The sequence below is a fragment of the Nycticebus coucang genome, chromosome 19 (assembly GCF_027406575.1).
Source record: "Nycticebus coucang isolate mNycCou1 chromosome 19, mNycCou1.pri, whole genome shotgun sequence".
In the NCBI taxonomy this organism is placed as follows: Eukaryota; Metazoa; Chordata; class Mammalia; order Primates; family Lorisidae; genus Nycticebus; species Nycticebus coucang.
In genome coordinates, this window is record NC_069798.1 from 58943637 (window position 1) to 58959597 (window position 15961).

At 42.3% G+C, this 15961-nt stretch overlaps 1 protein-coding gene across 1 annotated transcript in view; it reads right to left on the reverse strand.

Moving 5' to 3' along the window:
• BCL2 (BCL2 apoptosis regulator) overlaps positions 1-15691 on the reverse strand; it is a 178711-nt gene extending 163020 nt beyond the window's left edge. The window contains exons 1-2 of the mRNA XM_053571582.1: positions 14906-15691; positions 13836-14689 (exon numbers count right to left, since the gene is read on the reverse strand). Of these exons, the coding sequence (XP_053427557.1) occupies positions 13836-14402 (567 nt within the window). The 5' untranslated portion in view covers positions 14403-14689; positions 14906-15691. The remainder of the gene's footprint in view (positions 1-13835; positions 14690-14905) is intronic.
• Positions 15692-15961: the final 270 nt, after the last annotated feature.

Consider the following 15961-nt stretch of genomic DNA (forward strand, 5'->3'; position numbering starts at 1 on the left):
CAAAGCCTATTTAGGCAGACTCTTGGGAGTCAAAGGGGAGAGACAGGGCAAAAAAAGGTTCATGCAAAAGTTTCATTTATTTTTTAACGATGAAAGAACTTTTAAAAATCCATGTTGTGAGAAAGATTTCACCTCTTACTTACTAAAGAAGACTGATTTGGTTTCTTTCTTAAACCAAAAAGTCACACATCTCGAATTGTTGTTTTTAATAGGTTTCTGTTTTAAATTTTTAAATATTTTATTAAGTTCCAAAGGACACTAATATCACTTGGATTGCCTAAATAAAGGATCCTGGTTTTGCTTATGTCACAAAGTTACTTGACTTTGCAGAACATGTTTCCTCATCTGTAATTCTACTTCCTACCCTCAGGGAGAGGTTACTGAGGTTAAATAATCTCCTATCTCTAAAAGTGTTAAACCCAGCGTCTAGCATAAACAGCAGAAGCTCCAGAGTTGACCACTGCCCTACACTGACCACCTCCTTACATTAACCTAACTTTCACAGTCTGGACATGCACGGTGTGTACATATCAGTACCGTAGGCCTCATTCCTTATGTTGACCACCTCCATGTGTCTGACCAGTTTGTTCCAGACTCTGGGGTGGTCAACTCACAGAGCTTCTACTGTATTGGAGTTCAGGACATGGCCAATTTCCTTCCTTCCTGCTGACTTTCAGTGACTGAGGCCAGTGACCACTGATGTGATCAATGGAAGTGGGGACAGGAGAAGGAATAGTAGGTAAGAGAAAGTGCTCCAAACATCTCAGCCAAGACTAGCAGAATCTCTTTAGTTCCATATTGTGTGCGGCAAGTCATTTAACTGATATAAGGGCTATATTACATTAATACAGATATTGATTTTAAAGTATAATACTTGTCTTCACCTGTTAATGAAGAAAAGCCATTACACCGCATCTGTGCAAACTCTCCACTGCTAGAGAACCTCAAAGACTAACAAAGAAGTTAATGTCGCTTCATCAGCACCCTTGTACTGCCTTGCCCTGTTTTCTTTACTTTGTAGTCCTTATGTTGTGTTATTAATTATTTCCCTATTTGTTGTTCTGACTTCCCCACAACATTAGGTTCGCTGGAGATAGGACAGTTCTTAATTGTCATGTTTTTTCTGTTGCAGCTCCAACTCCTAGCACACAGTAGGCTCTTTACAAAAATTTGCTGAATGAATGAAACTGAGTATGCCCTTGAACAGTGTGGAAATCCTATGAAGGAGCCACCATTTTTTAAATTCTATATACACTTGCCAAACTTTCACTGGGTGCCCTATTTTATTTTATTTATTTTTTAATAGAGGAAAATGATGTCTCAACACACTGTGAACAAATTTGCAGCCAGGTGCCTCTCTGCTGCTAGCATGAGAAACACTCCCAAGCCTGAGTCAAAGGACAGAGAAAAATCAGAAACAAAAGACCACATTGCAATTTTCCTAAAAATGTCTAAGATAGAAAGCAGTAGAGTATACCAGTTTTCAAAATTGGATACATTTGATTAAGTTTCTAAAAAGTCATCTTGTGTTCTTATAAAACATACCCAGAGAAGCAGCACAGAAAGACAAAATAACCATTGGACTCCCAAGACTGGGAGTGCCACCAGCTCCTCCTTCACTTACTGGCTCTCATGTAGCTTTGTTAGCCAGACTTTTCTCTCCACATGGGCATAAGCAAATAACAAATGGTGACTGGGGACAGGAAGGCAGGGAGAAGTTGGAGAGTATAATACCTGCCTTGCTCAGGGTTGTTGTGACTATCAAATGGGCCAACAGATATGAAATTCCTTGGGAAACTTTAAAGTCCTATCTCAAGGCAAGAGACCATTGTGACTTTTTTTCACTTGGAAAAACATTCTATGAAAACCGCCTTTCATAATTGAATTCCTTCTTCCAATACACTTTTGCTAACCGATTGTTAATGAAGATTTATTACAATGGGAACTCCAACAAAATAGGGTTTTTAACCAGGCCATGTTAATTTTAAGAGAATGTGAAAGAAGAAAAATAAGGACTCATATATAATCAGAGTGATGACCACGTTCTTTTCAAAATGATTACAGAAAAAGACCGCTGAAGTTGAAGAAGAAATGAGCCGTGTTTTGAACAATCATTACATCTTCTTAAAATCGCTGGTTCTAGTCCTAATCGCTGGTTCTAGTCCTAATTGATTGCACAAAGCTATCAATTTCTTGCCATTCCCATTATCCTGTGGTCTCTTGCTTGTTTACTGAAACAGCCTCCTGTCTGGTCACTGATTTCTTCCCAGGCTCATTAACGGTCTGGAGTGAAGTCAGGGTGATCTAGCTTATGAAAAGTCTTCCAGGTGATACATCCCCAGCATCAGCCTTCTGACGCATCCGCTTGCACGCCCCACTTTAGCTAGGCTGGACTCTTTAGTCCCTACAACTCACCTGCTTCTGGCCTTTGTTCTCAAAGTTCTGTCTGTTCTTCCCACCTACCTCACTCCTGCTCATCCTTAGGACTTCCTGGGAAGACTTCCTCGATGCAGGTGAATGCTCCCACTTTTGTGGCCTTTCTTCTTTCCTGGCTCTGAGCATGCCCTCCTACAGCTACTGTGGAGTCATCCCCACCTCCCTAGACTGTTATCTGTACCCCTCTGGCTCTCACTTCTTCCCACTGCTCCAAGGCCTGGCTCACTAGAATGTGTGGTGTAAATGAATAACTGATCTCTTGTTCTGTCTGCTTTAATCGTATGACCCAGTGCAAAACCAATTACTCCCTGAAAAACACAGAGATTCAAGGGGTCCTTAACAGTACAATGAGGACACTCCTTTTCAGTACCCTGCCATGCCAGAGAGGTAGAGAAGTGTTAAATAAGAGTCAAGTATTACAACTCATATTAAATTTCCCTGAATTCTTCATGTTTTGAAACCCCTAATTTACTCTTTGGTCATGCCCTTTAAAGCATTCCTTACAAAAGGTATTTTCGAATTCTAACGCCATGTACTTTCCCCAGTTAATTTTTAATTGAGCCAAATATCAAAGACTCACATTAACCAGACAAAATGTGTTTAGCTACTGATCTGCAGTGACAGCTTGTGTTATTCTCACACACAGGCCAAGCATGAAATGGAAAACTAATAACCCCTTAACTGTATTCTCAAAGTATCATTTATGGGAAAGAAAACTACATTCAAAGCAAACTTGTGCAATGGCTGTCATTTTTTTCCCCCTGAGTGCAAGCTGTTACAAAGCAGGGGAGCTCATTTTCTCAGAGATATGGACCAGCTCAAGAATCCCACTGTCACTGGATGTATTCATTAAGAAGGAATCTGGCAGCAGCATAGGGGACAGATACTTTGGAGAACAGGCCAATTATCTGGGTGTCCTTTATAATTTGAAGTTTCTGAATTCACTCATAGATAAGCCACTTGACGAGGGCCCAGCAATGGGGACATAATGCGCAGATGGCCATGGAAGCAGTGAGAGGGAGGAAGGGAGGATGGGAGATAGGAGAGAATTTGCTTGTGGTTTCATTCATGGGGACAAATCTGCAAGCTGACACATTCATCTTTTTAAAAAGCCCCTGGAGAAGTATGGTCCAACTTCATTACAAGTAAACAAATCATACAATCTTTCTCAAACAGATGACAGAATACAAATTCCAAAATACAAATTCCACCACTTCTCACAACCCCAGATAGGCTGTGATGCTTACATGAACCAGAACAGAAAACTTAGCCGAAAGCTGCCAGGCTGATCGTTTTATCTAAGACAGCCCTGGTGGTCTTCTTGTTGATCAGAGTGTTTAGAAATAAAGTCTTAGGTTCTCTCCCCTCTGGGAATGCTGTACTGACCTCCACCTTCAATCGGCTGCTCATGTTTATGGGAGAAGAATTAGGGAATCACGTAGCCTTGTGACACTTATGCTATATAGTTCTTTTCACCTGGCTCCACTGTGTGAACCTTGGGCAAGCCCTGCTTTCTCTGATGATAATGGGATGAATACTCTGAGTCTTAAAGACCTTCTCAGTCTGGGGTAGGCTTGAGATGTGAAACACGAGGAATGAGAGTAACCAGGAATGAGAGTAACATATATATAGCCTGTGAGTATATAACCTTTGTATGAACAGCTATAACATGACAACCAGCAGGCTGATGTCTCATATCAGCATTAAGGACTAAGGAATGTTAAATGTTTGATATAAAGCAAAACCTAGAAGATTTCTCTTTGGGTACGAATGGCAAACTTCTTCAATTCCATGAAAAGGATGACATCAAAACACCAAGAATTTTTCTTTTCTCATTTCTATTAAATGTTAATGAACCTATAAGATACGATATTTGAGATACACAGACATACGCACACACTATAATAAGAGAAGTGGGAGACCATTAGCCGGTTTGGGTGAATGTGATGCCCAAAGTCCCTCTAAGATAATCAGCTTGTTAATTCATTCATTCAATGAGCAATCATTATGTATACCTATTAGCTTCCATGCTAAGTGTCCGGCTGAATTTCACAGGAAAAATATTTTATTCAATGAGGAAGTGCCAATGAAGTAGGACACTTTAGTTTTGGAAGACCTACAGCTACAAGAAGAAGGTACTATTTGATAGAATATTTGAAAGCATGCTAATTTGACTCAGGTTGAATTATTTGTTAAGTTAGCAGACTGGTGGTGGGAAGCCAACCTTTGAACAGTAAAGCTTCAAGTTAACCCCCTTAATCCAATCTGTGCAAGTCCACAGAGGACTTCTGGGGAAAGGCAGCAAAAAGCAAAGAAGATAGAATCAGCAGCAGCATTGGGAAAAATGACAAATCATTTTTCCCTTTGGGAAAAGAAAGAAGAAAAAGGGAAATCTACATGGATTGGGGGAAAGGCATGTTATAGTCCAACCTCAAGGTTGAGATCTAGAGCCTGATGTCCAATTGCTTATGGAGCAATTCCACTTGGATATCCTATAGGAAGCTCAGGATGAAAATGTCCAAAATTAAATTTAGCACATTCACTGCTCCAAACAGTAACTGTTCTTATCTTTCCTTTCTCTCTGAAAGATGATACTATTCTTTGAGTCAGCTGGGGTGGCACTTGAGCCCTCTGATTCTTTACCACCTTCTGTCCCCACATTCAGTCTGTTGGGTTCTGCTGCTGCCTCTGTCCTGTTTTTCATTCCTGACTCCACCACTGTGATTCAGACCCCTCCTCCCTGGTCTCCCCTTGTCCAGCCTCAATCACTGTCGATCTTTCTCAAACACACACACATCCCCCTTGTCTCAGAACCCTTTCAACCGTCGGTATTCTTGGGGAATTAGTTCCAAAACATCCCTCAGATACCAAAATCCACAGACTTGCAAGTCCCTGATATAAAATGGTGTAGTATTTGCATATAACCTAGGCACATCCTTCTGCATACTCTAAATGTCTCCAGTTACTTATACTACTGCTTATACAGTGTAAATGCTATGTGGATAGTTGTTATACTGTATTGTTTAGGGAATAATTACCAAAAAAAAGTCTAGACATGTTTAGTATGGGTTTTTTCTTCCCCTAAATATTTTCCTTCCTAGGTTGGTAGAACCCACAGATGCACAGAGCCAACTGCACAAACCTCTCCAGTTAGGATCTGGGGATAGGTTTCTCAGACTGCAGTTTTATCTCATGGGATTTATCTGGGCCCCAGTCAAATCAGACTCTTCCCAATCCCCCAAGCACACCTCAGACATTCCCATTGGTTCCTGCTACCTGAAATAGCCTCTCCCCACATCTCCTACTTGTTCTCCAAAGATTGTCTCAAAATTACCTCCTGCAGATACCCTGCTAGCTGGATGGGATCTGTCTGTCCACACAAGCCTGTTGAGGCTGACAGCAACTTACATACTTGTCTTAGTCCCCTCCTGGTTGGTAAGATCCTTGAAGGAAGTTATCTCATACATTTGTCACTTTAACTAAAACACTTAGCAAAGAGCTTTGCACATACTAGTCTCTCAGTGTTTTTCTCAATAGAAAAAAACCAGTGTGCATGCTTCTCCAAACAGCCAGATCCTTACAATCCTTTCTGCTTCCATCACTGCTCTGGTTACTGAGAACTCACGGTTAAGTCTGGTGGATAATCCCTTGTTTTTTTTCCATTAAGACTTCTGCCACTTCAATGTTTAGTAAGTTGTTCTGTCTCGCTGTACTTATAATTTTGTTATAAAATACCCCCAAACTCCTGTGTTTTTGGTGTTTTAAAAAATTACATATATTCTGGCTGGAATTCCATGAGGAGATAGCGCTAAATTTTAGAGCCAGTGGGGCCAATGCTGCATCCTTACGGAGTTGCTTTTTCTTAAAATAAATAAATAAATGATTAACAAGTCAATATTTAAAGCTGATGATAGAATTTGCAATTAATTTTATTCCTAATATAAGAAAGATATGTATATATAGCTATAAATATGTATACAGAGATATATCATATAGTCATTGAATTAGGAGAACCAAGTATTTGTCCCATATTCTTACAAAAAATTTGAAAGAAGGCGAGAGGAACTTTTGACTGCAGTTCAATTTCAGAGTTAATACATACATATGGCATTCATCGTACTGGAAAGCAGAAGAAGTAATACTTATCTGCTAAGGAGAGATGGGAAAAATCAAGAGAAGGTAATGTGCAACACTGGTCCTTTGTTTGGTGTTCTAAGCATTAGGATTTACAAACTCTCCATACCCCTCTGCAGTTTAACTGTCTTTCAACAGTTAAACAGAGAAATACAGTAATTGGAAGGTGTACACATGAAAGAAGGTGTATTGGTCTCAATTGAAAAAAAAATCTCCTTTGAAAAATTAAAGCTTCACTTGACACAGTGGGTTCTCGGGTTGTTTGGGGGAGATGTAATAAAGAAAAAGAGTACAGTCAGTCATACCCTTCTGACTCATTACACTGAAGCCCCGGAGAGCTGATTATTAACTAAAAATGGAACATGGTTCTACCCCTGAAATTCTAAAGGCAAACCAAGATCCAGAATGGACACATCAATGTCCCCATGGAAAGCACCTGCCTCTTGGGCAGAACCTGTGGCTCAAAGGAGTAGGGCACCGGCCCCATATACCGGAGGTGGTGGGTTCAAACCCGGCCCCAGCCAAAAACTGCAAAAAACAAAACAAAACCAAAAAAAAACTGCACCTGCCCCAAGGTGAATCCCATTTCTGCTCAAGGAATGTGGCTGATCGACCAAGAAAATCACACAAGTAGCTCTCAGTATGGTGCTACAAATGGCCCACACCAGCACATAGTGTGGGAATCAGGGAATATTTAAGAAGGTGTTTGGGGAAGTAGTCCTTACTACGAGCTATTTTGGTTTACTTAGTCAAAATTTACCTAAGCCTCAAGTATTATATAACCCCACTGTTGTCCTGCACGGCAGGGATTGGAGCAAGTAAACCTTCTGCCAGCAGATACCATCTTTCCCTGCACAAGGTTGAAGTTTTTTTTTAACCTTTGGAGGGAAAGAATAGTTTCTGCTCACAAAAATAGTTTTATTCTTTCAATCTGTATTTGTTTTGAGACAGAGTTTTTTGTTTGTTTGTTTGTTTTTGAGGCAGAGTCTCACTCTGTTGCTCAGGCTAGAGTGCAATGACATCATCGTAGTTCAATGCAACCTCCAACTCCTGGGTTCAAACAATCCTCTTGCCTCAGCCTCCCGAGAAGCTGGAACTACAGGTGTGCAACACCATGCCCAGCTATTTTTTTCTATTTTTAGTAGAGAAGGGGTCTTGCTCTTGCTCAGGCTGGTCTCCAACTCTTGAGCTCAAGTGATCCTCCCACCTCAGCCTCCCAGAGTGCTAGGATTAGAGGCATGAACCACTGAACCCTGCCATGTTAACAGAAGTTCTACTTGCCCAATTGCCTGGAGCAAGTCTAGAGTAGGGATTAAACTCTCACTTTGCTTAGGCCCCATTTCACCATCTTGCTGGTAGCTAGGCATATTGCTAACGTGTTCAGATGAGTCTCACCCTTAGCATATTGGAAGCTAAACAAGCATCCACACCCAGGAAGTCTCCCGTTGGTGGAATGATAAGACAGGTGAAGGGGTGATCAGGGCAGTGGTGTGCTTATTATGAGAAACACCAAACAGCTTTGAAGAGATAAGAATAATCATTCAATCCTCACTCTCACCAAAGAACAGATGAGTTTATCTCTTGTCTGGCAAATAAAAAGCAGAGAAACAGCATTGGTACTATAGAATTGGGTGTGGATCACAACAAGTGGCAACCTACAAAAATAGGTTTTAAAAAGAAAACAGCTTTGTTGTCATTTTAAAAGTTTTACCATCTCCATTTAAAGAAAGAGGACCGTGAGTGCGAGAAGTCAGGGGGTAAACGCCTGCTTTCTGGGAACATAAACTTTACAGAGGATTGTGAATGTCTGAGTTGTGAAAGAAAGGCCCCTTGATAAATAGAATAGTAATCAAGCCCAAAACAAAAGAAAATAACTTTTTTTTTCTCCCAAAGGAAGAGCCCTTGTTGTGGTTCAAAACTTACTTGTAATTTTCTGTATATAAGAGAGAGTTATTTAAGAAAGATAGTTCTTCCAATTACCTGGCTCTAATCAGTCTGATCAGATCCTTGATTGTCTTTTACGTAAAAAGAATTAATGAAATACTTGAGAAAGTATAGACTGGTATTTACTAAGTCTTCTTAATGTGCATAAAGAGTGTTTTAGGGATTAATGTTTAGCAAAGGGAACTCCCCTTCCCTTTCAGTTCTCTTGAGCATATGTCTATGTCACACTGTATTTTTAAAACTATCTATATTTTGCAACCTATTTAAATTAGGCCTAATGCACACATGAACAGCCATATGATCAGGATAACTTTTTAAGGCAAAGATTGACATGCATGCAAAATAACATATACCCAGATATTTTCTTTCTCTTTCTAAGGCTCAGAGTCTAGGAAGATGTGGTAACTATGGGGTTATTATGATGTCCACATCATTAGCCTGGGAGTTCGCCAAGGGCAGGGACTAAGCTCTCCTTTCCGTTCCCCCGACCTAACCCAGGGCCTGACACATGTAACCCTTCCAATCACATCTGTTGAGTAACTGTCTCAGTCCTGGGATGATTTTCATCACTAATCCTGTTTAGATGTCAAGCATTGATGTTGTTTGAACCAAACCAAGAGGAAAGAGAGAGAAACCTCACAGTGAAGCAAATTCCCTGAGTGGTCTCCTATATGGAGTTTGGGGAAAGGTGGACCAGATTGAGAGGTTATTGCTATACCTGAATAAGGTGATATTAGATTACTTTCAAAAGGTTTAACAGAACCTTTGAACCTCAAACACAATACATCTCTGGGGTGAAAAAGAAAACTTTCTACTTGTACACTACAAAGACAGTGTTGTTTCCCAGCACAAATGCACTTCTGCTGAGACACTGCTTTGCTAAACTACTGCTAAGACACGATGAGTGACCTTAGAAATGGGAGATGTGTTGGGTGGGAGACACCCCCATTAACATAGGCAGCACCCACACACGTGCTGATGGGTTAGCTTCTCATCCCTTCAAAAAAAGTGGAATAGGACTGGGGGCAGCGATAAGAAAAAACTACAAGAACTTGACCTCCTTTCTTTCCTTTTTTAAAAAATCTGTGGCTTTCTGTTACCTGGTATGCTGTGACATTTAAGCAATCTGAAATGTACTGGTTCAATCAAGCACTGCTGAAAAAGAGCAATCAGTTCTCATTAGAAAGCACAATCAAAGAAACAGGATGCACCAAAGAAAAGCCATGTTTCTGAGAGATACTACATAGCAACCAAGGCCCTAGTACAGAAAAGAGAACTGAGTGAACTACAAAATTTTAGGAAGGTCCAGAAATACAATCACTCGACAGCTCATGACTGAAAACTCTAGGCGCAATAATGTGTTTTTTTCCACAAAACAAATGATTGCAAGGGGTCATGTGATTCTTAGCAGGCAGAAAGATGCACTTTCCCAAGGAAAGTTCATCACTAAATATATTATTTAAGACTAGATCATCTTTAGGCAATTTTTAATCTTATCATTTTGCTGCCAAAATTGGCCCTAAGCAGCTGATACTTAGCCACTAGAAGAACGATGCTTTTTCACGTAATTTGTACGTTGGCATGAGAATGGTATGCTTTCCAGTTAATCAAATGTTTTGCTGGATGTGGACTGCACTCAGAAAAATAAAGCTGGTTGCTGACTAACTAATAAAAAGGAATCTGACCTCTACTGGGTGTGGAGAAGCTCCTATCTTCCTAAACCACCAACACCAAAAAAAAAAAAAAAAAAAAAAATCAGACAACCATCTCATCAACAGGATGAAGCCAAACAACCTCCTCCAATCTCTGGTTGAATCATCTCATTCTTTTAATAGTCTCCATGTCACTCTCCCCTAAGACACGAAAGTGAATGTCATACTTCTCAGTACGGAGCATGATAACCATTTTCACTCACCATCACTTGCCCACGTATCAACCCATTGCCTCCAAGATCCCTTTGTCTCAAAGCAGTGGGAAGAATACTAAAGTCACTTACAGAATATACATTATGAGAGGACAAAATCATAATTTATTTAGCTATTAAAAGAGTTAACTCTTTTGCTTTTAATTGAAGAAGAAAAAAGCTATCTTACTTTTTAACAGGACCAATAATGACAATACAAACTGTATAACTACCATGAAAAACGTGGAGAAGGTTGGCTGCATGGTAATTCTCCTCCTATCTCTTGTTCAATCCAATCTGTTTCTTCCCAGGGTCAGATCCTCCAGTGGACATCTGAGAAATATTTAATGTCCCAGATAATTTTATGGACCTGGGAGGCCACTGGAAGGGGACAAATAAAGAATCCATCCCAGGCTGTGATTCTTCCAAAAAGATGCCCCCAGCAATCAGGGAGGGTAGTCAGCATCTCTAACTTTAATGTACACCCGAACCACAGGTTCTGCCTCAACAGCTCTGGGGTGGAACCCGAGGTTCTGCATCTCCCAGAAGCTCCAGGAGATGCACATGTTGCTGGTCTGTGAGTCAAGCTTTGAGCAGCAAGGTCTTCACCATTTTCTACAACTGTTTTCTCTTGCTGCCCCCTCTGTCCTGCCTTTCCCTGGACGCCACACAGTGCCTTATTCAGGCTTAGGAACAAAGTCACACTCCGGCCTATACTCAATTACTTCTTTAGTCTTTATTTAGTAGGCTTCTGGGACAAGCTACCAGAGGCTCATCATTCCAAGGACCTGTTTTCTCCACATTATGGAGTAAGGTATGCAAAGAGCGTTCCTCAGCCTCAAAAGGTTCTGATTTTGCAGAAACCGTGGCAAATAAAAAGAAGTGACTTGAAGTCTAAAGCATGGCGTGTTCAGTAGATGAGCCAATCCACTGAGACCTGGAAACAGCGCAGATTATTTTCACATGACAAGAAAATACGCTAGCTCTCTTCTGAAACTTTACCATTAACACTACTTTACATTGTAAGATGAAACATATTATTGGCGATGCAAGCCTACCTGGTACAAATTTGGAAGAAAATCTGTCTGTAGGCCAAACAGCTAAAATACCAATTTAGATTAATAATGCATATGTGAAATGATAGGCAAATCATTCATATTTCTCAAACGCTACTGCTTTTTACCACTTTTATTACAGTATCCACATGGTTGCATTTCCTGGTTCTGTTCTGTTCTTTCTCCCTTTCTCTTTCAACAAATTCCTTTATTTTCCTATATAGTCATCCATCTATGTGGTTTTTCTAAAAACTATAACATATTTTACCAGCAGCCACTTGTGCTTCTAGATGATTTATTTTTACTATTAAAGGTTTTTTTCCAAAAAATTTTATCATGTTCTACAGTATGTCATTGTGGTTTGGCATCATAAAATGTAGACTCTACTTTTATCAACCTCAGATACCTGTTGACCACAAAGATAAGCTTTACTATGAAAACTCTATTTTGAAAGGAGGAAAAAGTGAACCTTTACTTAAACTTTAGTTGTATGAGGTGTTAACGTATTGAAACTCAACAACAGAGATCAAGGTTATACCTTACTTTCTATCATAAACATGTCACTGTTCCCTACCTTTTTATTAACTTACTTGATAGATGACCTGAATCATCTTGGAGTACTAACAAGAAAGAAAAATGTTAAGTTTTTTTTTTTTTTTTCATAAAAATGTGAAATAGTAAAACTATTAATTCAGTTTTACTTTGGTTTTAAAATGATCCTTTTGGAGTCTGGAAGTCCCTACCTCTTTGGTAATGTGGTTAAAAATCAAACCACCTACTTAACCAAATATTTAACAAAAATATTCTTTTCACCCTTTGGCAAATTCTTCCTGAATTACTAAAGATCTGATGATGTGTGATCTCAACAAACAAACAATTCACAAAGAGCATTCAAATTTTAGAGATTTAAAATGGAATATTTTAGTTAATTTTACTTTTAAACACTGAACAATGGCATAAATATTTTGTCAACTTTGGTCAAATAAGATCATATGTTCCCATCAATCATCTACTTTTCTTGGCCTTTTCTTTTTTTGGCCTCTTAATATTAGCACACTTTGTAAAATGTAATAAAAAACATGTTAATGGGCTTCATGACATCTAATCCACTAGGCTTTTTGCTCCTATTCATTAGGCACTCCCCCCAAGACAACTATAAAAGGAGGCATTACATTGCATCCCCTTACAAAGATAACTCTTCAAATTAAAACAAAAGGCCTAAAAAGAAACTTCAGACAAGAATTATTGCTTTTTCAAAAATTAATCATTTTAGATAGAAGATGCAGGTCTTAATCATAATCTTTGAGTCTTAAGCTCTGAACCTCTCCCCCCCAAATCACAGAAAAGTAGAACTATATAACAAAACCATAGAAGCGCTGTCTAGGATGGCACCAAGAAATAAAATCATCTCACAGATGTTCTTCAAGGCCACAGGTATCAATCACTCCCAACTAAAGTCAGGTTATGGGACAATCCACAGCTAAGGATCAATTCTTCTACACTACATAGATACCCTGGATGTAAATTTTTTCAGTAGAGGAGACCACAAACTTACGTATATTCTAGGTATTACAAAGTAATAGACACTAATATTCCAGTGAACTTTTTAATTGCACATGAATTATAACACACAAAGTAGGCAGCCAAGGCAAATTCTGCCACCGATGAGATAAAGTACAAGCAGCCATAGCCTAAGGTTCAAGACACCTCATTGTGCTCATTGGAATATGGCACACTGTGTAGACTGGAGTCCAAGGACCTTAGAATGTTAATTTACCTCTTCATAAACACTACTGTTTTCCAAGGAAAGGGGCTATAATGGTTTTCCTCTTTTGGAAAATTTTACTGTGTATGTCAGAAAAAACTTGTCCTTGGTCCTCTGGTGGAGTCTGTCCTTCTAATTGGGGGATTCTCAGAATTTTAGTACACAAGGACTTTGTTCAAGGGGAGCTTGTTGAGGATGCAGGTTATCAAGGCTCAACCTAGGGATGTGGCTCATAAGGAGCCCCTGAAACCTCCAGCTTCAACAGGCTACCCAGGCCATGGAACTGTGATGCTGGGGACCCCAGTTTGAGAAACACTGCAGGGTTGCCATTTGTCACAAAATCCTACTGGATCGCGAATGCTGCATCTTTGAACTGCAACGGCTGGCAAGCAAGTTAAACAAACACTTTTGGCTGGAAGGAGTTATCACAGTCGGGTTGGCAGGGAGCCTCTGTCCAGAGGAAAAGGAGGGAAACCTGCTTTTATTCCACTGGCTGCACAGCCTGCCCTTACCCCAGGAGTCCCCCCACACGCCAACCGCCGCATCTCAGCCCTGACAGCTCAAGCCCAGACTCACGTTCGAGCAGAGAAGCACCTACCCAGCCTCCGTTATCCTGGATCCAGGTGTGCAGGTGCCGGTTCAGGTACTCAGTCATCCACAGGGCGATGTTGTCCACCAGGGGCGACATCTCCCGGTTGACGCTCTCCACACACATGACCCCACCGAACTCAAAGAAGGCCACGATCCTCCCCCAGTTCACCCCATCCCTGAAGAGCTCCTCCACCACCGTGGCAAAGCGTCCCCTCGCGGTGAAGGGCGTCAGGTGCAGCTGGCTGGACATCTCGGCGAAGTCGCGGCGGTAGCGGCGAGAGAAGTCATCGCCCGCCTGGCGGAGGGTCAGGTGGACCACAGGTGGCACCGGGCTGAGCAGAGGCTCCGCGGCGGCGGCCGGGGGCGAGGTCCTGGCGGCCAGGTCCCGGGGCGCAGCGGGAGTAGGGGCGCGCCCGGGCTGGGAGGAGAAGATGCCCGGCGCAGGGGCGGCCCCGGGGGTTGCATCGCCCGCGTCTCCGGCATCCCACTCGTAGCCCCTCTGCGACAGCTTATAGTGGATGTACTTCCTCACTATCTCCCGGTTATCATACCCTGTTCTCCCAGCGTGCGCCATCCTTCCCCCGAAGGAAAAGCGGCCGGGTACCAACTGCACCTCTCGCCCCCGCTCCCACCCCACAGCCCCCAAAGAAAAAAGAATAGTTATAATCCAGCTATTTTATTGGATGTGCTTTGCATTCTTGGATGAGGGGGTGTCTTCAGTCACGCGGAACACTTGATTCTGGTGTTTCCCCTTGGCATGAGAGGCAGGAAATTTTTATTCAGATTCCTTTCGGATTTTTATTTCATGAGGCACATTATTATTAATAAGATGGTTAATGTCAGTCTACTTCCTCCGCGATGCTGTAAGGTTAAAAAAAGAAAGTAGTAAGTAAAAATCAGGTGCATATTCCTTTACACGCTGGGTGAAAGCAGGGCATACGCACTACGAGTTACACAGCTAAAAAGAATGTATTAAACGGCCTGGAAATTAAATTTACTCGAATGCATTTAAAGTTAAAATTTCAAATGTCTCCATTGAAAGTTACATTAAACCAACTTCCTGTGAAAAGAACTTACTTGTATTTTTTAAGGACAGCACGATCCTCTGTCAAGTTTCCTTTTTTAATCAAACCAAAGCAAATGCATAAGGCAACGATCCCATCAATCTTCAGAACTCTCCGGTTATAGCTGCTTTGAAACTTCCAAATGAATCCGGAGTAAAAATCGAGAGAATTTCCAGATTGAGTCCCAGATCTGGGTTTCACAGAAATGTCAATCCGCAGGAATCCCAAACGGAGATTTCAAGAGCACGAGAAAAGAAGGCAGCGGTGGCGGCAGATGAATTACAATTTTTCAGTCCAGGATTTGCAGAAGTCCTGTGATTTCCCCCCTTCTCGGCCGTTTACACACGCACAGACACGCGCGGGCACAGACAAGGATCGCCATCCACGGGACCGCTCCGCGCCTCCACGAGAGAGAGACAGGGGAGGAGGAAGGAGGGAAGAGCCGGGGACGGGGACAGGAATCCTCTTCTGATTAAACTCCGAACAGCAAATGCATTTTCCGAAAAGCTGCTTGATAAATGAAGGCAGGACGCGCCCGGCCCGCCAGTGCCGAGCGCGAGAAGCCCGCGCTGTGTGTGGTGCGGCGAGGGGTGGGGAGAAGGAGGTGGTGGAGGAGGGTTTATTTTTTCCCTCTTTTCCTAAAAAGGATGACTGCTACGAAGTTCTCCCCCCTGGACCCCCTCTTCCGCTGCACCCCACCGGCGCACCCTTTCTCCTCCTCCTGCTCCAGCGCGGCGGCGCTAGCGGCAGCCGCCTACCCGAGCTCCCGCCGCACAGCCCGCCCCGAGCACTGACGGCCGCGGGCGGGGAGGGCCCGGCGGCCAGGCACCTTCGCTGGCGGCGGCGGCGGCTCGGCGGGGACACCGGGAGCGGCGGGCCGGAGCGCGGCGGGCGGGCGGGCGGGGAGGGGCGGGGGCGGGAGGAAGGGGGCGGGCGCGGGGTGGGGGGGCCTCTTACTTCATTCTCCTCACAAACCGACTGGTTTCCTGTACGTACGTCACACGGTTCATTCAAAAAAAGAAGAAAGAAAGAGCCCTCCTCTGAGCCGCCGACCGCCCCCTCCGCCCGC